Source organism: Bubalus kerabau, chromosome 10, assembly GCF_029407905.1.
Source record: "Bubalus kerabau isolate K-KA32 ecotype Philippines breed swamp buffalo chromosome 10, PCC_UOA_SB_1v2, whole genome shotgun sequence".
NCBI classification, from domain to species: domain Eukaryota; kingdom Metazoa; phylum Chordata; class Mammalia; order Artiodactyla; family Bovidae; genus Bubalus; species Bubalus kerabau.
Window position 1 is genome coordinate 22397333 of NC_073633.1, and position 25871 is coordinate 22423203.

General features: G+C 44.5%; 1 protein-coding gene across 2 annotated transcripts in view; it reads left to right on the forward strand.

Moving 5' to 3' along the window:
- The window catches only part of THSD4 (thrombospondin type 1 domain containing 4), a 669170-nt gene that overhangs the window by 114138 nt on the left and 529161 nt on the right, over positions 1–25871 (forward strand). For both annotated transcript variants that reach the window (XM_055536867.1, XM_055536866.1), the window contains one exon: positions 17144–17591. In XM_055536867.1, coding sequence (XP_055392842.1) covers positions 17144–17591 — 448 coding nt within the window. The remainder of the gene's footprint in view (positions 1–17143; positions 17592–25871) is intronic.

Consider the following 25871-nt stretch of genomic DNA (forward strand, 5'->3'; position numbering starts at 1 on the left):
GGATCTCAACCTTGCATCCGGGACCCCTAGGGCTTCTCCTTGGATGCTCGCCTGGTGGCAGTCAGAGAGGCCTTTGTGTGAGGATGGTGGGGGGAGCACATCTCGTATGTGTGGCATTACCGTCATTTGCTTTAGTCACCCGCTTCCTGCACACGTTGCTGATTTAGTTGTAGTAAAGGAAATTATTTTTGTAGCACCTGCTATGTGCCACATTAGTCACATGTGTATTTGAACCTTAAGCAGCCCTGTTTTACAGTTGAGACCACTGAACTGAGGTCGAAAGATCCCCAGCGTCTTGCTCCTTTAAGTGGTGGAGTGGATCAGAGCGCAGGATTGCCTGACCCCAGCCGCTTCACTCTTCCCACTCCAAGCCTGTAATGTGGATGCAGGTAATTTACCTGTGAGAGAGTTTGGAATGCAGAGGCTATGGCCTCACTGTTGGTTTTCATGGTTCAGTACTAACAGCCCCTCAAGAGCATTTCGAGTCCTTACTTTCTTACCTTAACTATGTGCACTTTCCTGGGCATATAGCTCTTCTGGCTCATCTCTGTTAATTGTAACAAGGGCAGCCACAGTGGATGTTTATTGAGGGTTTACTGTGTGTAACAGGCTGAATACAGCTTTCTCCCCCCACCCACCCCAAAGGTATGGAGTCCCCTAGAGCCTGAAAATGCTAACTTATTTAGAAATGAAAAAGCCTTTGCAGATATAATGAAGGATCTTGAGATGGGGAGATTATCCTGGTGGGCCCTGCATGCAACCATGAGTGTTCTTATAAGAGATGGGCAGACAGAAATTTGATACTCAGACACACAGAGGAGAGGTGAAGGTGCTGTTCTTGAAAATGGGAGGGATGGGGCCACAAGCCAAGGAAAGCTGGCTGCCACCAGAAGCCAAAAGAGGCCAGAAAAGAGACTCCTCAGAGCTTCCTGAGGGAGCACAGCCCTGCCAACAACTCCATTTCAGTCCATTGACCCTAATCTCGAACTTCTGGCCTTCAGAAGTGTGAGAGAATCAGTTTCTGTTGTTTTTAGCCACCGAGTTTGTGGTAGTTTGTAGAGCAGCTACAGTAAACATAGGCAGCATTGAAGGCTCTGAGCTAAACCTCTAGGGACTATAATGCATAAAGTAATCCATATTATCCTTCTTTTTTAAGTACAAGAACTCTGCACTCAGAGAGATGAAGTAATGAGCCTTGGGGCCCAGAGCTAATAGTTTGGAGAACAGGGCTTTGAACCGGAGTTTGGCTCTAAGCCTCTGCTCTTAACCACCGTATAGTTCTTTCTTCCTGTCCCCTGACTTATTTCTCGGCCTCATGCCCTCTACATCAGGCCTAGGTCAAGATCAGGCCTTGCCCCAGAGACTTCCTTTCCCTCTTTATGGTCTGACTTCCAGGCATGCATTATTTTCTTTTTCCTATAGAAACACTTAGTCCCTCGTGGGCCTTGTGGATCCAGCAGCAGTTAGCTAAGATTTCCCTTTTCCTCAGTGATGAGAACATGTGGGCTAGTGCTAAAAATGCTTTCTTTCTGGATGTGGAGGGAAGCAGTAATTTCCCCCACCCTGTTTTCCAGTAAATTCTCATTCCAAGCAGTCCATCCCTGTAATCCTTGGTGAATGGCATTTGGTATTTATAAGCTGTACTCTGTTGCAGCAGTTTAAGCTCCTTAAGAGCTTACCATTCATTCATTCGTTCAGTAACATTTGTTAATATCACAGTAATATCCATTCATGTAGACTTTCTATCTTGGAAAGTTGTTTAATATCCTTTAGACTCAGTTTCCTTATGTATAAAATTGGAGTAATGACCCACATTACTGTTTGCAATGAGAGTTAATGGATAACATGTATAAACCATTTGGCAGGTGTTCAGTAAGTTGCTGCGATCTGAATACTGAATTTATGTAAGTACATTATGCTATTTGAGGGGATGGAGTAAAGTCTAGGACAAATGCCTTTTTCCTTCAATTAACTGAGGGTAACAGACCTGCACCCCCCAAAAAAATAACTTCTCTAATTCAAGTGAGAATGTTATGAATTTTTTTCACACGTGACTATTAGAAATATTTCATATTTAAAATAAATAAAAAATATACATGGTACATAGGTACACATTAAGTGGTATGTGCAAAAGAGGAGACATTCAGAACATGAGAGAGACACCGTTGCTTCCTCCATGGACGATTCACATAAAAAATGCTCAGGAAATGTAAGTTGTGTCATCAACACATTATTGCTCCATTATTAAACTCAGCAGCAGGTACAGAGAATAGTCCTTCAGTTTGCTTCAACCTGCTGGGGGTCAGCCTCTGGGGCAGAGAGCACTGTTTGAGAGGCCCCGGGGAGAGGGGTTAGGAGCTCGAGTTTGCTCAGCGCCTGCCTGGCCAGGTACTGTGCCCCACAGGTCATCTCCTTTGGTCTCGCTTTTAAGCCCCTGAGTCCCCCAGGGCTGCTCAGGTGCAGATCACAACACACACCAGCAACAGGTTTGATTCTCAAGAGGGCTCGTCTCAATTAAGCTGGAGAAATGAATGCATTTACTGTTCTTTCATGCAAATCCAGGCTCTACCTCCCTGCCCCCATTTGGCTGTCTGCCTCTGCAGTGACCCTCATGTGTGAAGGTTGCAGGCTCCGTGTCTCTCTTCTTGGGGACAGTTCAGCTGTCATGGTAACCACCATTTACAGATAGTCTACAAGGGCTAGGCCCTTTACCTTCATTATTTTGTTTAACCCTCACGGCAGCCACTGATGAGGTAGGTACCATTATTCCATTTTGCCACTGGAGATAGGAAATGTGGCCTGACTGACCCAGGATCACAAGGTAGTAAGTGGCGACCTGGATGGTTTGATGGAGTACCCAGGAGCTCTCTGTTTCCCCGGTTACCACCCCTGTCTCAGTTGATTCCTTATTTTCCTCATCTTCAGGGATGCCCTGCCCAGCGTGAAACAGGGTGGGGCCACGATCTTTCTCTGAGCAATCGAATGTTAACTTAGTCTTGACTGAAATTGTCTCTTTGGTAAACCTCCTCTTTTGCTTTTGTGTGAATCCAAAACAGATGCCTCTTCCTCTGATTAGGTCCATCCCCCCACTGGGAAGACACACTGCATTTCAACACCCAGGTGTCCTGGTGGAGTGAATAACCTGCTCAACTACAGGTGGCAGCCGTGCAGGCAGTGGGTGCTATTGCTTTCTATTGGTCTGAAGTTGGTTTCCTTGAAGACTGCCCCCCGCCCTCGCCCGCCATGCCCTTATTCCACCCCTCAGGGCCCATACTGCACAAGCATCTGAAGATCAGTCCTGGAAACCCAGTATCATTCAGATGTGCAGCAGCACCAGGGAGCACTGTGGTGACTTGTCCTTAGGGATGCTTGGCTGGCTTCCAAACACCGTCCTTTAGACAAGGAGAAGCACCTGATGGCAAGATCTATTAATAAATCAGAGTCCAGGTCTCTCCTGGGATCCTTGCCCCAGAAGGACTGGGTCTGTTCTGAAGGCTGTTTTGTGTTTGGGCTGTGTGGAGGTGGGCGGGGGGGGGTGGACAGTGCTCACTGTCTTCGCTGTCTGGGATGCCAGCAGTTGGGTGGGGTCACTGAGAAGGTTTTCTCAGGGCTTGGCTTCCTGGCGCAAAGAAGGCCTTTTAAACTCAGTTGCTCCCAAACTACCATTCTACTTCCTTTGCTAGATTTCAAGCATCTTGGTTCCTGCTAGTGCCTCTGAATCCATTGGTGAAAAGACCTCGTTCCTTTTCTCTTATTAAAACAAATTCGTCATTTCCTCTCTCTCCCTCTGCCCCCCTCCCCCCCACTCCCTCACATATAAGCCTTTGAGATCCTTCTTCCCTGAGGGCTCAGAGCAAACCTGTCCGCTGATTCTTCCGTTGGTCTTTAAATCCAGACCTTAAATACTTTCCGGGGAGCAAGCAGATCTGGTTAAACCAGCTAATGTGTGTGACAGTGTGTACCACCCAGTAGACAATCAGGAAAGCTTTTGTTTTCATCATCTTAATTTTTATTTCCCTAAGTGGTCAGAGTTTTGCCTCTTATCTGCTGTAGACAGCAGAGAATTTATTGCCTGGAACAGCTCTGGCAGGACTTTCAGTCTTCTGAACTAAGAAGACATATGCTCTCAACCTAAACCATTTGCTCACAGCCTCTTTGAACTCAGCACATGCTATCCTTTCTCCATTTGGCAGGTGATCACAATGGAACAGGGTGAGCTTCAGGAACACAGGGCTCTCTTTCCAGCTTTAAGCTGCAGACTCCTTTCCTTCCAGCTTGCCTCGGATCACGCAGCCCCTTGGTGAACGCATGTTTCTGCTTTTCAACTGCTGCTCCCTTCCATTCTTCCTCCCCTCGCATTTGAATGTCAAGGTCTCTCTAGGTGGCCAGTGGCTACTGATGTTTAATTTCACATCAACTCCCTTTGCTTCCCACCCAGAAGTGTGGGGCTGCCTTGACTTCTTGCTTATTGGAACTCAGAGCTTTTATAGCTCTACTAATTGATCCACAGAGGTAACCTTTATTGACGCGTTGGTAAGAAATGGTGAGCAATTAAGCTCTGGTCTCTAACAAGTGTTATTTCAACAAATATTCACAGAGTGCCTCTGGGTCAGACCCGCTGCTAATCTCAGGGATTACACACACAGGAATAAGAAACTGACAAGTCTTGCCCTCAAAGACTGGAAGACTTGGGGGGAAGCCAGGCCTTTTACTCAACAACATTACCAAGATGCAGTGTTAACGCTGTGGCAGAGGGGTGTGCAGACGACATAGAAAGCGCTTACTGTGTGGGGGCCGCCTAGGGGAAGCATGCGGGTGCTGATGTTTATTTTGGGCTAGAAGGCTGCTCCAGTTCAGAAGTTTGTAGGTAGGGTAGAATTCCAGGCAGGCTCTTGGAAGCACAAGAGCTCAGTGTGTTTGGAAAATGACGAGTGATTTTTTGTGCCTGGAAAGTGTAGGGCTGGTGGCAGGAGAGGATGAAGACTGGAATTGAATCTGAGAAGAGAGACTGAGACCCGTTGATGAAGGACTTAATGTGGCATCAAAGTGAATGTGCCTTAAAACCATCTATGTTTGAACTTTATTTTCTAGGCAGAACGAAGTCATGAGCATTTTTTCTTTTTAATAGAGGGTGATGGTCAAAGGGTGTGTTTATGAAAACGAATCTGGTGGAGAGAGAAGTCAAAAGTACATGAGGGTCCTGACTTTGACTTGGCTTCCTCGTGGACCGGGATGCGTGGACAACCGGGGAATATGCTCTGGGGTGCATTTTTCTCATCACTGTAGCTACTGTAGTGGATGTCCAGAGTCAATGCAATTCATTACCTAGGCTCTGTTGCCCAAGCACATCCAGATTCCAAAGAAGCTTGGCACGGGGCTTCCGATGGCCTTGTTGATCTAAAATCTTCTGGGAGTATATGACTTTTCAGTTACTGACAGTGACATTTCAGAAGAATATTTTCTCCCCTAACTGTTTATGTTCCTTTTGTCTTTGGGGATTACAATTTATAAATGGGTATTTTGTGTCCAACTGAAATGTCTCCATATTCAAGTATTAAGTTTGCTGACTTGTATTCTCTTTGTGATGTTGTGTATACAGCAGACAAAACCTTTAGGGAGCGTTCTGCCTAGGAATTTTGGTATTTGCTTTCTTAGGATCTTCCCCACATCCATAAAGGGCTACATTTTTAAAAATTCAGTGGAAAACAATTTAGTATTATTCTTTTTGATATCACTTTCCTATATTGAAAACTTGTACAGAAGACAAAAAAACTTTTTATGATAGTATAAAAGGGTAAGAAATGATACATCTGCTTCAACTCTACCCTGAATCTGCTTCTCAGAGGAAATCCTTGCCTAAAATTTCATTTGTTATCAGTTCAGAAAGGTATCCAGCATACATATGATATTTTGTATACATGTTTTCCTCCTTTCTTTTTAAACACAAACAGGGAGCGTGAATGTTTCAGTGTGTCTGTGTCTTGTCCTTTTTCATTTCAGGGCACTTTGGGGACCATTCTGTATCAGTACATATGCATCTGCCTCATTCTTTTAAACAGCTTCACTGAACTCCACCAGCATGTCCTCTGACGCTTACCTTCATTTACCTAGCTCATTATTCTCCTGTTTAAAGATGCTTACGTTGAGTGTCAAATTTACAATAGCAACTCAGAGTTGCAAAATGCAATTTATTTTTCTACAACTAGGTTTGGTTCATGAGTCTTGGGTTTCTGCTGCTGCAGGAAAACTGCCAACTCCAGGAAGCTCAGATGATCAGATGCAGCATGGCCAAAAAACACAAAGCAAAACAAACAAAAAACAAACAAACCAACAGCAACCAACATGACTGGTTTTGTGATTTATACTTAGTTCACGCAGGATTTCCGTCCGCCCTCGAATTGTACGCTTTTCCCTGAGGGAGGCCTGGATCTCCAGATGAGAGGCTTCTGTGCAGTGTGTTCTGTTTTGTGCTCGCTGCTTTGCTTCCATGAACTGCCTCCCACCCTTTGCAGTAACTGTTCCTGAGGTCTCCACCTGTACTCTAGTCAGAGGTCATGTGCTCTGTGTTCTTGTTAGAACCACAAAGACTCCTTAGGGATGACCCATCAGTGCTCAGGCGGGCCCTTCCGTCCCAAGTCCTCCCATGTTGGACATGGACTTCCCTACAAAGCTTGCAGGCCCTTCTACTCTCAGACTCCTTGGAGAAGGCAATGGCACCCCACTCCAGTGCTTTTGCCTGGAAAATCCCACGGGCGGAGGAGCCTGGTGGGCTGCAGTCCATGGGGTCGCTAAGAGTCGGACTTGACTGAGCGACTTCACTTTCACTATTCACTTTCATGCATTGGAGAAGGAAATGGCAACCCACTCCAGTGTTCTTGCCTGGAGAATCCCAGGGACAGAGGGGCCTGGTAGGAGGCCGTCTATGGGGTTGCACAGAGTCGGACATGACTGAAGCGACTTAGCAGCAGCATCAGCAAACAAATCTGAGGTTTCTATTACTCCCCACCCCAGGCAGAATATTCTACCCTAACCTCTGATTACTGCCTCTCAGTTGCTCCCTCCTGTGCCTGCTAGCCAAACTCTTAATTCCTATAGGTTTCAGATTATTTCAGTCTTAGCATCTTCTTCACATTCTGGAGTGTACACAATACCTCTGCTCTCTATGCTCCCAGCTTTGGATCTTGCCAGACAAGGCCCAGGATTTCAGATTCTAAAGAAACCTCTTCTCTTCTGCTGACCTTTAGTTCTTCTCTTTTCTGGTGCTGTAATGATCAAGGTCATTCTAGAGGCACTGCTCAGGGAGAGAAGGGATTGCTGAGAGGGAGAGATGTACTGGCTAATTCCTTAAAACATTGCCCTGTGAGGGTTGTTTCAGGTGTCCTGTCTGTTCAAGAGGCTGCACCGAGGACCCCTGAGCTCAGACCCCTCGTGCCTCTATACGTAGATATATATGTATGCAGCCCAGTATCTTTTAAGATGTCTATTAACACTTCTTTATAAATGCATTTGGGGATTAATTAGGAGTTTCGGATTAGCAGATACACACTGCTGCTGCTGCTACTGCTAAGTCACTTCAGTCGTGTCTGACTCTGTGAGACTTCATGGACGGCAGCCCACCAGGCTGGGATTCTCCAGGCAAGAACACTGGAGTGGGTTGCCATTTCCTCCTCCAATGCGTGAAAGTGAGGTTGCTCAGTTGCCTCTGACTCTCAGCAGCCCCATGGACTACAGCCCACCAGGTTCCTCTGTCCATGGGATTTTCCAGGCAAGAGTACTGGAGTGGGGTGCCATTGCCTTCTCCAACATACACACTGCTGCTGCTGCTGCTGCTGCTAAGTTGCTTCAGTCGTGTCTGACTCTGTGCGACCCCATGGACTGCAGCCTACCAGGCTCCTCCGTCCATGGGATTTTCCAGGCAAGAGTACTGGAGTGGGTTGCCATTGCCTTCTCCAAAGATACACACTACTATATATAAAATAGATAATTAACAAGGACCTACTGTATAGCACAGGGAACTATAGTCAATATCTTATAATAAACCTATAATGGAAAAGAATATGAAAAAGAAAAGAAATATATATGTATACACACACACACACACACACACATATGTGTGTGTGTGTGTGTGCTCAGTCGTGTCCCACTCTTTGGAACCCCATGGTCTGTAATCCTCCAGTCTCCTTTGTCCATGGAATTTTCCAGGCAAGAATGCTGGAGGGGGTCACCATTTCCTTCTCCAAGGGATCTTCCTGACCCAGGGATCGAACCCATGTCTCCTGCATTGGCAGACAAATTGTTTACCATCTGAGCCACCGGAGAAGGCCGATGTATGTATGTATGAATATATGTCTATTACTTTGCTGTACACAAGAAACTGACACAACATGGTCAATCAACTATCCTTCAATTAAAAAAAAATTTAAACTGGTGCATTTTGGGAAAAGCATTTCACTTGATAATAGTTGTGACTCACATCTTCCTTTCCTCTCTCCACGCTTAGCATGCTGAGTGGAAGAAGAAAGTGCACAATTTGGAGGCTAGTGTAGATGCAATCCTCAGATGCAGCTTCTCCGCATCTGTAACTAGGAGACTCTGATTTTAGCTTCTCGTATCCTCAGACCTGTCTTTGGTGCTAAGACTGGCCAGGTAAATTTGCACCCAAACATTAGCTTGGGAAGAACTTAGTTTTGATATGTAAAAACAGTGCAATGTGCAAATGTGGCATAATGGATCCCTTTAAATCATATGCAGATTATTCATTAGATACATTAAAATTGTAAAAGATCTTAGATTTTCTCAACAGCATCTAGTACAGGAACTTCCATCCACCCTTGGTTCTGTGAACATCTCCAGTAATATCCTGTCTCCCAAGCCTCCTTCCCATCTTTGCTATGGAAGGATTGACTTCTGTTTACCTAACAACTCAGGTAGCTTGCTTCAAGGAATGCGCCTCTTTAAATGCTGTAAAACCTGGAACCTCTGAGCTGAAGGCATACAAGGAGACTTTTCAGTTGAGCAGGGACAGCAACCTCACTGCCCAGCCCCCGGCTGGCAGACTCAGGCTCCTGGGGACCCTCACAGGCTGGTCCCAAGGGCTGCTGCTCTGTTGGATGCTGGGGCCGATGTGTGGTTCATGTTAGCACAGCTGAGAGAGGCCAGGCCTCTTGCAGAGACCTGACTGAGCCCGAAGCTCGAAGGGAAATAAACATGAAGAGTGGAAGAACTACAACCAGCCTGGCTTCCAGAAGGCAGGGTTCTCTCTCTGTCCGTTCTACTCCATACTGGGAACTGAGACAATAGATGGAATGCCATCCTGTACCCGCAAGCAGCTGACAGACAACCTCTCCTGGGTGGCTCCCAAGCTCTGACAGGCTTGCATGGAGCACCTTGACCTCTTAGTTCTTCCCTCCTTTTGAGAATAAAGCTGAGTCCCAGCTCTGTTGGATCCTCTGTTTCATTCTAAGGACCTGTTTCTTCTCCAGGTGTTTGATACCAGGAATGGTCTCGCTTAATAGATGAGACTTTTATTCCTACACAGAGGGATATTTCATGTACTGGCAATTAAACATGGATAGTAATGGGAAGGTGGGGGCTTCCCTGGTGGCTCAGATCGTAAAGAATCTGCCTGCAATGCAGATTCAACCCCTGGGTTTGAATCCATGCATTTAATCCCTGTGTCAGGAAGTTCCCCTGGAGGAGGGCATGGAAATCCACTCCAGTATTCTTGCCTGGAGAATTCCACGGACAGAGGAGCCTGGCGGGCTACAGTCCATGAGGTTGCAAAGAGTCGGACACGACTGAGCAACTAACACTTTCACACTTTCTTTCAATGAGAAGGAGAGATTTTTCTTGCTTTGGCAGTCATGGTTGGAGCCATTCATTCATTTGTTATTTCAGTTTTTCAACAGTTATTGAATACCTGCTCTATGCCGACCATTGTACCAGGATCTAGAGATATAAGACACATAAGACATATCTCCTCCTCTGAAGGAGCCTACAGTCTGTTAAACTAAGGCAGTCTAAAGAAATTGGTGTAATAAAAGGTTGTTATGCTGTGACAGTTACCTGGGGTCTGGTGGAAGGACAAAAGAGATGAACATTGATTCTAGGGAGTGGAGGGTTGGGGTGGGGTTTGGACCCAGAAGAGCTTCATGGAGGAATTAATGCTCAGCTAAGTCCTGGAGAGTGACTAGCTGGTTGTTGCAGAAAATGGTGGTGGGGAAGGCAGCCTAGAGGAGAAAGCAGCGTAGCCAGAGCATGGAGAAATGAATTGGGTTGTTCTGTTGGGAAACTCCAAGGTGTGTGGTGTGGCAGGTCTCTTTAGTACCAGGCTGTGACAGGAAATGTGATAGCAGCTTTGCTGTGCAGGCTAGGTGGCTGAGCTGAAGAGTTTGAACTTACAATCACAGGGTTGAGGAGAATAGAAGACCAAGCTGACATCAGGGCCGTGACAGTTACATGGGGCTCCGTGGAAGGACAAAAGAGAAGGACACGGATTCTATGGAGTGGAGGCTTGGGTTGGATTTGGACCTGGGGATGGTGCAGTACTTGGGGGTGAAACAGAGCAGTTTGGCCCACAGACCAGCATCAGCATCCCTTGGGAACTTGTAGGAAAGGCAGATTCTCAGACCCCACCCAAATCTCCTGAATCATACTCTTTGCAGGCGGGATTCAGTGGTCCGATTAGGTAAGACTTCCAAGTGATTCTGATGCTTGCTCAAGTTGGAAAACTACTAAGTAGAGTATAGGAAGAGCTAGAAAGAGAACACTTTGTCTTATGGGGTGAAAATGATGAATTTGGGCTTGAATGCGTGGAGTTTGAGATGTCTGAGGGAATGTCCAGAGCAATTGAAGTATAGTCCAGGGACCCACAGCATCCATGTTAGCTGGGACGTGGTTACAAGTGCAGAATCAGACCCCTACCAGCCAACCTCCTAAATCAGAAGCTATATTTTGACAAGATCCTCAGCTATTCTGCATGTACCTCCCAGGTGAGAAGCAGTGCTGGTCTAGAAGTTAGTTAGGTTGATGGAACTGATGCTCAAAAGAGGGGTCTGGGCAGGCAGTAGACATGTGGGTGTTGTCAGTTTCAGGCGGTAGTCATAGATGACACACTTCAGGGTTCGTGTGTTGAGCTGGGAAGAGGGAGCTAGATGTGGCGTCTTTGCTTGAATCATCACACTGACTGGTCAGGATTAACATCACCAAGCTGGACAGCATCACACTTAATGAGCCCCTGGGTGGCAGCCAGCCGGTTGTAGGGAAAATGTTTTATGTGTTTGTTACTCTTTCCAAAATACTGTTTGTAGCCATTTTCTCAAGAAACAACAGTTTCCCTAGACACCCGTAGAAGGTCGTTGGAAGAACTGAGGCCAGAACCTGGTGTCAGAACCCTTGCTGTCATGTTCTTACCATTGTTGGGGAGGGAGGCTCTGCCTTTACTCATGTTGTCAGGCTTGGAAATGTGAACAAGCAGAAAAAAATATCACGCATGAAAGCTCATAGATCAATAGAAGTTTGTTAAAGGTTGTTGAAACAAGTGATGGAAAATGAATGATAAAAACTGCTTTAAGATTCAAAACATGCATTCCTGTTGGTAACCTCAATGTGATCTTTACATATTCGTAAGTAGATAAGCTGGGAATTATTCATGATCTCATTAAAAAAAATTACAGTTGTATTGAGATAATTAATGTACCATAAAATTCACCACTTAGAGTGTATAATTCAGTGATTTTTAGTATATTCACAAGGTTGTGCAAATAGTCGCCACTCTCTGATTGCAGAACATTTCCATCATCCCCCAAAGAAACCCATACCCGTTAGCAGTTGCTGCCTAGTCTCCCCTGCTGCTGCTGCTAAGTCGCTTCAGTCGTATCCGACTCTGTGTGACCCCATAGACAGCAGCCCACCAGGCTCTCCATCCCTGGAATTCTCCAGGCAAGAACACTGGAGTGGGTTGCCATTTCCTTCTCCAATGCATTAAAGTGAAAAGTGAAAGTGAAGCCGCTCAGTCGTGTCTGACTCCTAGCGACCCCATGGACTGCAGCCTACCAGGCCCCTCCGTCCATGGGATTTTAGTAAGCAATAATCTGCTTTCTGTCTCTATGAATTTGCTTGTTCTGGACATTTCGTATAAATGGAATCATGCGATATGTAGCCTTTTGTGTCTGGCCTTTTTCACTGAGAATATTGTCAAGGTTCATCAGTGTTGTAGTCTGTATCAGTACTTCATCTGTTTTATGGCTGAGTAATAATCCGACGTATGGATATACTATGTTTTGTTTATCCATTCATCCGGTGATAGGCATTTGGGTGCTTTCCATGTCTTGGCCATTATGAACAGAGCTGTTATGAACATTCACGAACAAGGTTCAGTACAGGTCTCTGCACAGACATATGTCTCCATTTCCCTGGGGTATATACCTAGGAGGATTGGGATTGCTGGGTCACATGGAAATACTCCATGCAACTTTTGAGGAACTTACGGGTAGTTTTCCAAATGACTGCACCATTTTACCTTCCCACCAGGAATGTCTGAGGGTTCCAGTTTCTCTGCATCCTCTCCAACACTTGTTATTATTTGTTCCTTTTATTATAACCAGCCTAGAGGCTGTAGCTCTCGTTTTCTAGGTAAGAACATAGAGGGTGTGTTTTTTGTCCAAGTTTGGAGAGCTAGTAAATGGCCAAGCTTGAACATTTTTTAAAAAAAGCAAATATTTATACGAAGCATGCTCTGTGTCAGGCATTGTTTAAATCCTTTGCACTTAAGTTGTTTATGTTTTACAACAACCTGGAAGCAAGGCACTGTTATCATCTTTATTTATTAATGTACGCAGGGCCAGGGCTGGATCTGAGATGCAACATTTAAGGAGACATCACAATGCTGAGAGTGACTCTTTCTTTTTTTTTATTAATTTGGAGTATGGTTGGTTTATAATGTTCTGTTAGTTTCTGCTGTACAGTGAAGTCCATCAGCTATACGTAGAGAAGGCAATGGCACCCCACTCCAGTACTCTTGCCTGGAAAATCCCATGGACGGAGGAGCCTGGTAGGCTGCAGTCCATGGGGTCGCGAAGAGTCGGACATAACTGAGCGACTTCACTTTCACTTTTCACTTTCATGCATTGGAGAAGGAAATGACAACCCACTCCAGTGTTCTTGCCTGGAGAATCCCAGGGATGGGGGAGCCTGGTGGGCTGCTGTCTCTGGTGTCGCACAGAGTTGGACATGACTGAAGCGACTTAGCAGCAGCAGCAGCAACATATATATATATCCCCTCTTTTTTTGGATTTCTTTCCTATTTAGGTCACCACAGAGCACTGAGTAGATTTCCCTGTGCTATACAGTAGGTTCCCATTAGTTGTCTATTTTATATATAGCAATGTATACATGTCAATCTCAGTGTCCCAATTCATGCCCCCTCCTTCCCCCTTGGTATCTATCCATTTGTTCTCTATGTCTGTGTCTCTATTTCTACCTTGTAAACAGGTTTATCTGTACCATTTTTCTAGATTCCACATATATGCATTAATAAACAATATTTGTTTTTCTCTTTCTAACTTACTTCAGTCTGTATGACATTCTCTAGGTTCATCTGCATCTCTGCGAATGACCCAGTGAGCATCTCCAAAAGGACTAGTGACCGACCCAAATTGCATAATTAGCAGGTGGCAGAGCTGGGGTTCAAACCCAGGAAACTTGGCTTCAAAGTCCAAGTCTAACCACTCTGCAATACTAACATCAATGTCCTTGACTTTCAAGTCAGGCTTTTTCTGTTACTTTCTCAAGACCTAACTTTCCAAAGTTAGCTAGGTCTTTGACAAATGGAAAAATCCCAGAGCCAGGTGATGGTGAGATTAAGCAAAACTGATCACCCTAACAGCTCCCAGGCACCTACCACATGCACCCCTGGAAGGGTTAACCAGCTACACAGATCCCCTCGGCCACATCTGTGCTTATTATCCCAACTCTGCATAAATCTACCCTTGCAAGTGGCCAGATGGACTCTGTCCTGAGGGGAAGAGGCCATTCTGAACCATCAGGATTATTAGCTCTGACCGGCTGTAAGGAAAACACACATTGTCCTGGCCAAGTGGGGATGAATCTGCTGCTTGTCCAAGTGTTCTGAGTCAAGAATTCAGAAATCATATCTCTCACAAGCACTCTCTAATTGGCTGCTCATCCTCTGTAGTCTGTTTATCAGAGTTAACTGGTCGTTTGTTTCTGAATCATCCTCTTTCCAGTGGTGTTGCTGTTTGGGTGGGTTTTGAATGGTTCTCGGCAGAGCCTCCCATGAGGCACTGTGCATATAAAAATATACATTTGCACATGTATATGTTACCCCCTCTGGGGTGATGGGCAGTCTTTGAAAAGATGCTTACACAAGTCACTGGCCAACTGTAGGTTCTCCCTCTGCCTCCTGGACTTCCCAAGAGCAAGGTCAAGTCAGTCTGGGTTCAGCACCTCTCACTGATGGAGCTATAGCAGTGCATCCTGGCTCAAACCAGCAGAATTTTTGTCTGTGTCACAGGCTAAGAGGTTTTTGAAACAATTTTATAGCTATCTTTCTCCATTAAACCTGACAAATGTTGTTGTTGAATTCTCACTCTTTTGCTTGGAATTTCAGTTCTATTCTGTGACTTTGTCAAAATAGTGGGTCTATGGACCCCAGGATCACCATTATCCCCTGGGAACTTGTTAGGCATGAAGAATCCTGCCTCTTCCCCAACCTACTGAGTCAGAATATGCCTCCCAACAAGATTTTTGTGCACATTCAAATTTGAGAAGCATCACTCCACGTATGTTTATTTCTCTATTACCTTCCGTTGGGGTTTCCACCCGTACTTACTTTGAAGCTAGAATTTTTATTAGGCTTTCAGATCTTAAAAAAAAAAAAAAAAAGACAAAGACACACACAGAGAGAAATTCTTTCCTTCACTTTTGCATGATGTCATTCATTTTACCTGGCCTGCTACAAGAAGAAAAAAGCAAATTACATCCAACATATATATATATATGTATATACACACACACACACACACACACACACATATGACTAACTTCTTAATTGCATCTCCTGAAGCAGCATTCTGAAACCCCCATCGTTAATAGAGTCCTAAGTGTTGCCAAGATTAATTGAGAAATTCCTAAAGGCAAAATAAACACCAGCACAGTTTAATTCAAAACCATATCAGCTAAGAATGAAGGTGCAATTTGTGATAAAGATGTTAATAATTAGTTGTGGTCTGTTAAATTTTATATTCAGTGGTTCTGTAGAGTGAAGAAAGAATTCTTCAAGAGGGCAGAAATTAATGTTTCACCTTGATTGCTATTTTAATGTGCTTATTTTAACGGGGCCATCCTGTAGGAACCCTCGGGCACCTTTCCAGTTTTACATAAATGTAGAATTAATTATTATGGAAGCATATAATTTTAGAGCTGGAACGACCTTCACAGTTATTTAATCCAGTTCAGTCATTTTACAAATAAGTAAGAGTTATGCAGTTTACTTAAATCCTTCCACAAAGTATTGGAACCTTGCTTCCCAACTCTCAGATCAGTGATAATGAAACCTTCTGAGATTACCCAGATAGAAGTTCTTCCTCTTGCCTCAGATCACCAGTGCATTGCTTGTTGTATCTCTTCCACGGCTGTTTCCCCGCCTTGTGTTATGTTCTAGTTATTTTCAGTTGTATGGTTGGGGTCTCGGGTACCCCATCTGATTCACTTTTATATTTCTTCATCATTCCTAGCTCTGTATTTTGAAAACAGTAGTTGTACAATAAATTTGCATGCAGTGGTGTCTAGAGCTGGTTTTGCCCTGGTTGCTAGAGCTGACTGTGTCTTCACATCAATTGGCCATGGTGGGAGTATTTGCACCATGGAAATGGACAGAAGCTATAAATCAGGGATTTTTTTCTCCCTGGTTGGGGGGAGGGGGGGAACCTCTATTTACATAATTGTCATAAGATCCCACAGGGCAACTGATCTTGGCAAAACCTAAAGATCCATATGAATGTGAAGATGGCCCTTTACCCACTATTCCTTGTGAGTTGACTTAAATGATGGAGTAGCCAGTTGCTCAAATTCCTCAAGTTTCTTCAGGGATTGAGTTTGACCCAGGGAAAGTCAAGGCTCAGGACTGCATTAGTCTTTGGTTGCTTAGCTAAGTTCCTCTTACCTGCAAAAGCTATTTGGACATGAATGGTCATAGAAACAGGGTCTGAAATATTAGTACAGTTGAGTGAGAAAAAAACCCCACTAACTATTATTGGGGGGAAAAAGTGAACAGGATGTTACTATGGCTGACATGATAATTTTCTCTTTATTCTTCTCAAATACTATATATAAAATAGATAACTATTAATAATAATAAGAACCTACTGTATAGCACAGGGAACTCTATTCAATACTCTGTAATGGCCTATATGGGAAATGAATCTAAAAGAGTGGATATATGTATATGTATCGGAGAAGGCGATGGCACCCCACTCCAGTACTCTTGCCTGGAAAATCCCATGGATGGAGGAGCCTGGTAGGCTGCAGTCCATGGGGTAGCTAAGAGTCAGACACAACTGAGCGACTTCACTTTCACGTTTCACTTTCACGCATTGGAGAAGGAAATGGCAACCCACTCCAGTGTTCTTGCCTGGAGAATCCCAGGGACGGCGGAGCCTGGTGGGCTGCCATCTATGGGGTCACACAGAGTCAGACACGACTGAAGCGACTTAGCAGCAGCAGCATGTATATGTATAACTGACTCACTTTGCTGGACATCTGAAACTAATACAACATTGTGAATCAATTGTACTCCAATAAAAATTAAAAAACTGTCAGTGGCTCCCTACAACCTACAAAACACCCAAACTCCCTGACATAAGTCACATACTAGCCATAGCTTACTGTTCTAACCTCATTTTCTACCGATCACATCACCCACTGTTGATTCCCACTTTGATTCTGCGTTCCAGCCTCTGTGGAGCCTCTGTTTCGGCCTAACCCTTCCTCTGGAAAGCCCTCCTGCTGCCTCTCTGTTCCACCACAGGCTCTCTCCCAGGCTTCTGTTCCTACCCAGTCCCCTCTCCCATGGACCAGAGGTTCTGGGTAACATGAAAATCCTCTCTTGTGTGTTTCTCTTTAGGAGCAGGATCCGAGGTCCCATCGGCCCTGGCAAGTATGGTTATGGGAAAGCCCCATACATCTTGCCATTGCAGACAGACTCTGCACACCCACCCCAGAGGCTTCGGCGGCAGAGGCCCTCATCCCGGAATTCCAGGTCCCAGGGGGCATCTGGCTCTAGTCATGGCTACCACCCTTCAGCTCACCAGCACCCCCAGCATGGACCTCTGTACCAGAGTGAGAGCGGCCCGCGTTCTGGACTGCAGGCCTCAGAGGGCTCTGTCTACCAGCTGCCTTTGACCCATGACCAAGGCTTCTCTGCAGCCTCCAGTCTCTTCCACAGCCCAGAAGCAAGCAGCAGCCCTGGGCTGGGGGCCCCCAGGGCAGCTCAGAGCTTCTCCCAGCCCACCAGATCTACAGCCATCTCCTGCATCGGGGCCTATCGGCAGTACAAGCTGTGCAACACGAATGTGAGTACATACGGCCTGAGACTGGCCCTGGAAACAGCTGCTACTCATCTTTCTGCTGGTCGGCAGTACAGATGGTAGAAGACAGCAGGGACATGGTTTTTTAGACCGTGTGAATGCTCCCTTCCTCTCATTCCTTTTCATGTGTTCTCCCATATACTTTTCTAAGGTTATTACTTTAGTAACTTATGGATAACTTCTTGAGTCGTTTATTGATGATCACTATTGCTGATCAAGCTACTTCCACATTCTCAGTGGCTGTATATCAACACTATTTTTCCTTTGCTTATTGGCGTGTGAGTCAGGTGCAGTTTAGCTAATTTAGGGCAACCAATGGTGGTGCCGAAGATGGGGGAGTCTGGGGAGGTTTGACCAGCATGGGTGTCGTCCGGTAAGTTTCCTGGCGGCTCCCTGAAAAAGTCTGACCCTGAAAAATTGCTGAAGATTCCATAGCTGATGACTCTATAGCAAAGCAAATTATAAATGGAAGTTACACCAGGTGACCAACTATGCTTTTAAAAAAAATCAGTTTGTGTGCTGTGCTCACTCAGTCGTGTCCAACTCTTTCGACCCTGTGGACTCACAAGGCTCCTCTGTCTATGGAATTTTCCAGGCAAGAACACTACAGTGGGTTGCCATTTTCTCCTCCAGAGGGCCTTCCTGACCCAGGGCTTGAACCTTTGTCTCCTACATCTCCTGCATTGGCAGGAGGATCTTTTTTTTTTTTAAACCATTGAGCCACCTGGGAAACCAGTATCAGTTTAAAGACTTTATATTGAGTTGGCCAAAAAGTTATTTTGGGTTTTTCCATCTTACAGACAAGCCTGAAAGAACTTTTTGGCCAACTCGATATAAAAGAGAAAGAAATAAGAGAATCTTTAGGTTAAATATCCAAGTTGCTATATTTCTCATTAATTATTTAATCTGCCTTAATAGTCTTACTGGGTAAGAGGACAGCTGTTATAAATTAGCTTCAATTTCCTCATTAAAAATATATTTCCTGCCACAGAGTCCATAGAAATGACTTAATTTGTGATTTTAATAATTCCTCTGAATGCCTGGATTTCTTTTCAGCATGTTCTTCCGCTGACAGACTTCAGGAATTATTGATTTTTTAAAGCAGTAATTTTCCTAAAGCCATTACTAATCAGTCAACCAGTAAGTCTTAATTGAGCATCATTGCTTGTCTTATAATGAATGAGGCTTCATGGAAGATAGAAGAAAAGTCATATTATCTAATTCATAGAGTTGTTATGAGAATCAAAAGAGATGATATTAAGAAAGTGCTTTGTAAACAAAACAAAAAAATACTTGGGTTCGTCATAAGACATGGTCCCGGTTCTTGAATATCCATTGCAGTTCTTTTAAAATGAAATGAATTAATTTCTAATGTAGAATACACTCTCCCATTGACTAGTATGTGTCTTAATTTTGAGGACCAAGTAATCCATAAAGAGAAGGAAAAGAGAGAAGGCATTTAGCATATATGAGCTTCCCAGGTGGTGCTAGTGCTAAAGCAGGAGGAGTAAGAGACGTGGTTCCATCCCTGGGTCGGGAGGATCCCCTGGAGGAGGGCATAGCAACCCACTCCAGGATTCTTGCCTGGAGAATCCCATGAACAGAGGAGCCTGGTGGGCTACAGTCCATAGGGTCACAAAGAATCGGACGTGACCAAAGCAACTTAGCGCACCTTTAGGACGCTCAAACAGACCTGATATGTACTTAGCATTTCTTTCATTTAACCTCTGTTTTTGAAGCATGCACTTTTTTCCAGGCCTATGCTGCCAGCAGCAGGGCTGTATTTGCCTGTGTAGAAGCTGTGGTTTCTTCTGGTGCTGGATAATTCCACTACTGAGGAGATTGAATTGCAGGAATATTTTTAAAAAATTCTTGTGAATTCATGATGTCTGCATCATTTTGCAAATAGGTAAAGCAGTGTCTCACAAATCTTCTTAGACAAAGAAGTAAATGTTGACAAAGGATTGTACAGGTTTAAATCCCTTCTTTTCACTGTAACGCTTTGCACCCCGTCACCCCAAGCCACATCCCACTTATCCTTATTGAGAGATATCTTTCCTTAGAGGTCACAGTAATACACATCTTCTTTTTAAAATATTGGGGTATGGTGGCTTTACAATGTTGTGTTTCTGCTGTACAACGAAGTGAACCAGCTATACGTATCTGTATATCCCCTCCTTCTGGGACTTCCCTACCACTCTCTCAACCCACCCATCTATGTCACCACAGAGCACCGAGCTGAGCTCCCTGTGCTTTTCCCAGGTTCCCACTAGCTTCGTCTTTTATACATGGTAGTGTATATATGTCAGTTCTCATCTCCCTATTCATCCCACCCGTGTCCCCCTGTGATGTTCACATGTCCCTTCTTGACACCTGCATCTCTATTCCTGCCCTGCAAATAGGTTCATCTGTACCATTTTCTAGATTCCACATATATACTTTAATATACTTTATTTGTTTTTCTCTCTGACTTACTTCACTCTGTGTGACAGACTTTAGACCCGTCCGTGTCTCTACAAATGACCCAGTTTGGTTCTTTTTTATGGCCGAGTAACATTCCATTGTATATATGCAACCATCTTCTTTATCCATTCCTCTGTCCCAGTGTTCATTGCAGCACTATTTACAGTAGCCAGGATGTTGAGGCAACCTAAATGCATATCTTCTTTTTTTAAGCCCATGGCTTCTTGTGACTTGGGCTATGCCCCATGAACACTTTAAGACTCCCTGTGTTAGTGGCTCCTAGAACCACGCCTTGGTCTAATGATTTGTAGGAAGACCCACTGGGCTCAGCATACAGTTGAAGGCACAGTTATGATTTATGACAATGAAAGGCTACTGGGAAAATCAGCAGAAGGCAAGGTGCATGGGGCCAGGTCCAGAGGAAAGCAGGCTCAGTCTTCCAAGAGTCCTGTCCCTGTGGAGTCACACAGGATGTACTTCATTCCCTCAGCAGTGAGTTCTTACACGTGTGAAGTATCATCTACCAGGGAAGCTCATTACAGACTCCATGGCCAAAGTTTATACGGGGGGCTAGTTCAGAGGCACCCTCTGCTTGCTACTTACTAAAGTGCCAGGCTCCCAGAAGAAAAGCAGGGGCTTAGCATAAAATATATTGCTTGTATAATATAGTTGGAGCATAGTGACTTACACTTAACTCTTAGGAAGTGGTGGGAACCCTTCTGAAATCCAAGTCCCCAGACATGAGCCAAAGACTGACATTGCAAGCAGGCTTTTCTGAGAGCAGTCTCAGTCCTGCTGCACTGTCTTATTTGTGCATTCTCCATGTGGACCCATGAATTCCAGCATCTTAGCCTCAATGACCTTATGTAGACATATTTGTATCCTTCTCAATGTCCAAAAGGGGTGATTGCATGAGTCCCCCAATTATGTAAATTTTCCTACTCAAAAATGAAAGAGGTGAAGGGCAGTGGTATGAACAACTCCCTGTGAACAGGGAGTGCAGGCTTTCACTTATGTCCTTTCAAAGATTAAAAAATAATGCATACATTTAGAGTTCCCTCCCAGTTATTATCTGGGAGAAGAAAAAGAAGGGAGAGTAACCCAGAGCTGGTTGGAAATATCCACTGATTTCAGAACTTCATCCCTTTAACTAAGTGCCTAGTATATCCCACCCCAGTTGTTTTATTTATTTTTTAATAAAAAAATGTTTTTGGCTGCACCACAGGGCATGTGGGATCTTTGTTCCCCAACCAGGGATTGAACCAGTACATCTTGCACAGAGATGCACAGAACCTTAAGCACAGAGTCTTAACCACTGCCTCCCCGCCCCAGGGAGGTCCCTCCCACTCCAGTTCTTGATGGAATGCCCCCTTTCTGAGACTTCCTTCACAGTGAAGGGCTCAGTTCTGAGCTGGGAGGTCATGTGTATGGCAGGTGGTCTGAATTAAGGGAAATGTTTTTGCAGGCTTCCAAATCTCGGAACAGCGACTCATAACTGGTCATGATGTCTCCTTCAACACAGCAGAGAAGGTGCTAAATAAGCTACTTGTAAGTCATTACACTCGGTGCTGGAGCACTTAGTGAGGGGAAGAACTCTAGGAGCACAGGGCAGGAGGCCACAGGGCTGGGGAAGGGGATGGCCAAAACAGAGGAGAGAGCATTTGAGATCAAAGAAATAGCATAGTCATGGACAAGAAGACAGGGCTGGGTCAGGATCTCCGGTGCTGCAGTGCCTGCCACGTGGTACGGGCTCTCCTTCTTTGACCTCTTGCCTCCCCTTTTGTTGTTGTTCAGTCGCTCGGTTGTGTCCCTCTCTTTGAGACCCCATGGACTGCAGCACACCAGGCTTCCCTGTCCTTTACTACCTCCTGGAGTTTGCACAAACTCATGTTTTTGCCCTCTTGCCTCCTCTTATCCACTATAAATAATCACAGTCTTTCTCCTTTCTTTTTTTCCTTAACTTTCTTTATTTTATTCTTCATTTCTTTCTTACTTGCTGTGCTGTGCATGGCATCACCATCTTAGCTCCCCAATGAGGGGTAAAACCTGTGCCCCTCGCAGTAGAAGTGTGGAGTCAGCCACTGGATGATCAGGGAAGTCCCAAATAATCACAGTCTTAATGGGCAATTTATTCTTTAACATCTCAGAATACAGAAGTATCACGTGGTCTTGCTGGTCTTTCTTACATGAGATTGACGGGTGAGAAACATTTAAACACAGTATAAAATCAGAAAGCAATTCTAATCAACTGGCTTAATTGGTTACGTCTTAAAGGCTTAATGAGCTTGGGAGCAAATCTGAGCTGGATATAAACCCCAGCTCCAAAACTGGGAGTTGAGTTTCCTTGGGCAAGTTACTTAACTCTTTGAGGACCATCTGTAATCTGGGGACAGTAATTGTACCTACTGCACAGAGTTGTGGTGAGGTTCAAATAAGGTCAGGTTCAAGCTTGGCATGTGCTGACACGCTGTTAGCAGAAAAAAAGATTGGACCTGGATAAGTGAATGTGGCTGAAGATAATAGAGTAAGATGTCTACATATCTGCTGCTGCTGATGCTGCTACTAAGTCGCTTCTCTGTGCAACTCCATGGATGGCAGCCCACCAGGCTCCCCCATCCCTGGGATTCTCCAGGCAAGAACACTGGAGTGGGTTGCCATTTCCTTCTCCGGTGCATGAAAGTGAAAAGTGAAATTGAAGTTGCTCAGTCACATCCGACTCTTTGCGACCCCATGGACTGCAGCCTACCAGGCTCCTCCGCCCATGGGATTTTCCAGGCAAGAGTACTGGAGTGGGTTGCCGTTGCCTTCTCCAGTACATATCTGAAGAGCTCCCATTTCCTAAGTGCTCAGTCATGGAATTGTGGTTGAAATGGTCAGACTTGCTCAGAATCCCCCTTTGTCCTTTGAGTTACCTGTGGTTGAGAGTCCTTTCCTTTTGAAAGTGAAAGTGTTAGCCTTTCAGTTGTGTGTAACTCTTTGTGGCCCCCGTGAACTGTAGCCCTCCAGGCTCCTCTGTCCATGGAATGCTCCAGGCAAGAATCCTGGAGTGTGGAGCCATTCCGTTCTCCAGGGTATCGTCCCAACCCAGGAGTGAAACCTGGGTCTCCTGCATTGACTGGCAGATTCTTTAGCATCTGAGTCACCAGGGCAGCCTTTCCCTTTGCCCAATCATAAAACAAGCTGAGAGACCCAGCATTTCAGCTGTGATGTGGTTTTAATGTAATCACCCTTGGGTCATATTTAAAGTGACAGAAGTCAGCCTACAGCTAACTTCATGCCAGTGAAGCCTTTATGCCCTCAGATGTGCATATTTAATGTTAAGCCATACCATACATGGTAGTGTGTCTTTAGCATTGTTCCAATCATATAAGATGTCCTCGATGAAATAGTACTTCAATATCAGTAATAAATGCAACCTTAATGATCTCTGAAAGGAGACTTTAAAAATAAGGAAGACTTTATCCTTGCCTACATGTGTATGAGGAAGTGAAACTGACGCACTTCAGTATGAATAAAGAATTTATGGGGACTTCCCTGGCGGTCCAGTTGTTAAGACTCCATGCTTCCACTGCAGGGAGTGCAAGTTCAATCCCTGGTCAGGGAACTAAGTTCCCATATGCCACATGGTGCAGCCAAATAAAGACATCATAAATAAATAAAGCTAGTCAACTAAGAAAAAAAGCTTAGAGCAGGCATCTTCGTAGATGTCTACTAGTATAACACTCCTAGTCACTCCCTACTGTGGAGTTTTGCTTAGAGTCCATGAGCACAACCCTGACATTGATTGGGGCTCAGGGACACGGAAATTAGAGGAAGCTCTGACCCTAAGCAAGTCAAAGCTCAGTGGGAGAGGGACACTTATAAATATGTAACAACAAGCACTAACAGAGTTTTGCCAAGAGAATGAACTGGTCATAGAAAACACCCTCTTCCAGCAACTCAAGAGATGACTCTACACATGGACATCACCAGATGGTCAACACGGAAATCAGATTGATTATACTCTTTGCAGTTGAAGATGGAAAAGCTTTATACAGTTAACAAAAACAAGACTGGGAGCTGACTATGGCTCAGATCATGAACTCATTATTGCCAAATTCAGACTTAAATTGAAGAAAGTAGGGAAAACCACTAGACCATTCAGGTATCACCTAAATCAGATCCCTTACAATTATACAGTGGAAGTGACAAATAGATTCAAGGGATTAGATCTGGTAGACAGTGCCTGAAGAACGGTGGACGGAGGTTTGTAGCCTTGTACAGGAGGTGGTGATCAAAACCATCCCTAAGAAGAAGAAATGCAAAAAGGCAAAGTGGTTGTCTGAGGAGGTCTTACAAATAGCAGAGAAAAGAAGAGAAGTGAAAGACAAAGAAGAAAAGGAAAAATAGATCCATCTGAATGCAGAGTTCCAAAGAATAGGAAGGAGAGATAAGAAATCCTTTCTAAATGATCACTGCAAAGAAATAGAGGGAAACAATAGAATGGGAAAGACTAGCGATCTCTTCAGGAAAATTAGAGATACCAAGGGAATATTTCATGCAAAGATGGGCACAGTAAAGGACAGAAATGGTATGGAACTAACAGAAGCAGAAGATATTAAGAGGAGGTGGCAAGAATACACAGAAGAGCTATACAAAAAGATCTTCATGACCCAGGTAACCATGATGGTGTGATCACACACCCAGAGCCAGACATCCTGGAATGTGAAGTCAAGTGGGCCTTAGGAAGCATCACTACGAACAAAGCTAGTGGAGGTGATGGCATTCCAGTTGAGCTATTTCAAATCCTGAAAGATGATGCTGTGAAAGTGCTGCACTCAATGTGCCAGCAGATTTGGAAAACTCAGCAGTGGCCACAAGACTGGAAAAGGTCAGTTTTCATTCCAATGCCAAAGAAAGGCAATGCCAAAGAATGCTCACACTACCACACAGTTGCACTCATCTCACACACTAGCAAAGCCATGCTCAAAATTCTTCAAGCCAAGCTTCAACAGAACGTGAACCAAGAACTTCCAGATGTTCAAGCTGTATTTAGAAAAGGCAGAGGAACCAGAGATCAAACTGCCAACATCTGTTGGATCATAGAAAAAGCAAGAGAATTCCAGAAAAAACATGTACTTCTGTTTCACTGACTAGGCTAAAGCCTTTCACTATGTGGATCACAACAAACAGTAGAAAATTCTTAAAGAAATGGGAATTCCAGACCACCTTATCTGCCTCCTGAGAAATCAGTATGCAGGTCATGAAGCAACAGTTAGAACTGAACATGGAACATGGACTGGTTCCAAATTGGTAAAGGAGTACATCAAGGCTGAATATTGTCACCCTGCTTATTTAACTTGTGTGTAGAGTACATCATGCAAAATGCTGGGTTGGATGAAGCACAAGCTGGAATCAAGATTGCTGGGAGAAATATCAATAGCCTCAGATATGCTCATGACACCACCCTTATGACAGAAAGGGAAGAGGAACTAAAGAGCCTCTTGATAAATGTGAAAGAGGAGAGTGAAAAAGCTGGCTTAAAACTCAACATTCAGAAAACTAAGATCATGGCATCTGGTCCATCACTTCATGGGAAATAGATGGAGAAACAGTGAAAACAGTGTCAGACTTTATTTTTAGGGGGCTCTAAAATCACTGCAGATGGTGACTGCAGCCATGAAATTAAAAGATGCTTGCTCCTTGGAAGAAAATCTATGAACAACCTAGATAGCATATTAAAAAGCAGAGACATTACTTTGCTGACAAAGGTCCATCTAGTCAAGGCTTAATGGTTTTTCCAGTAGTCATGTATGGATGTGA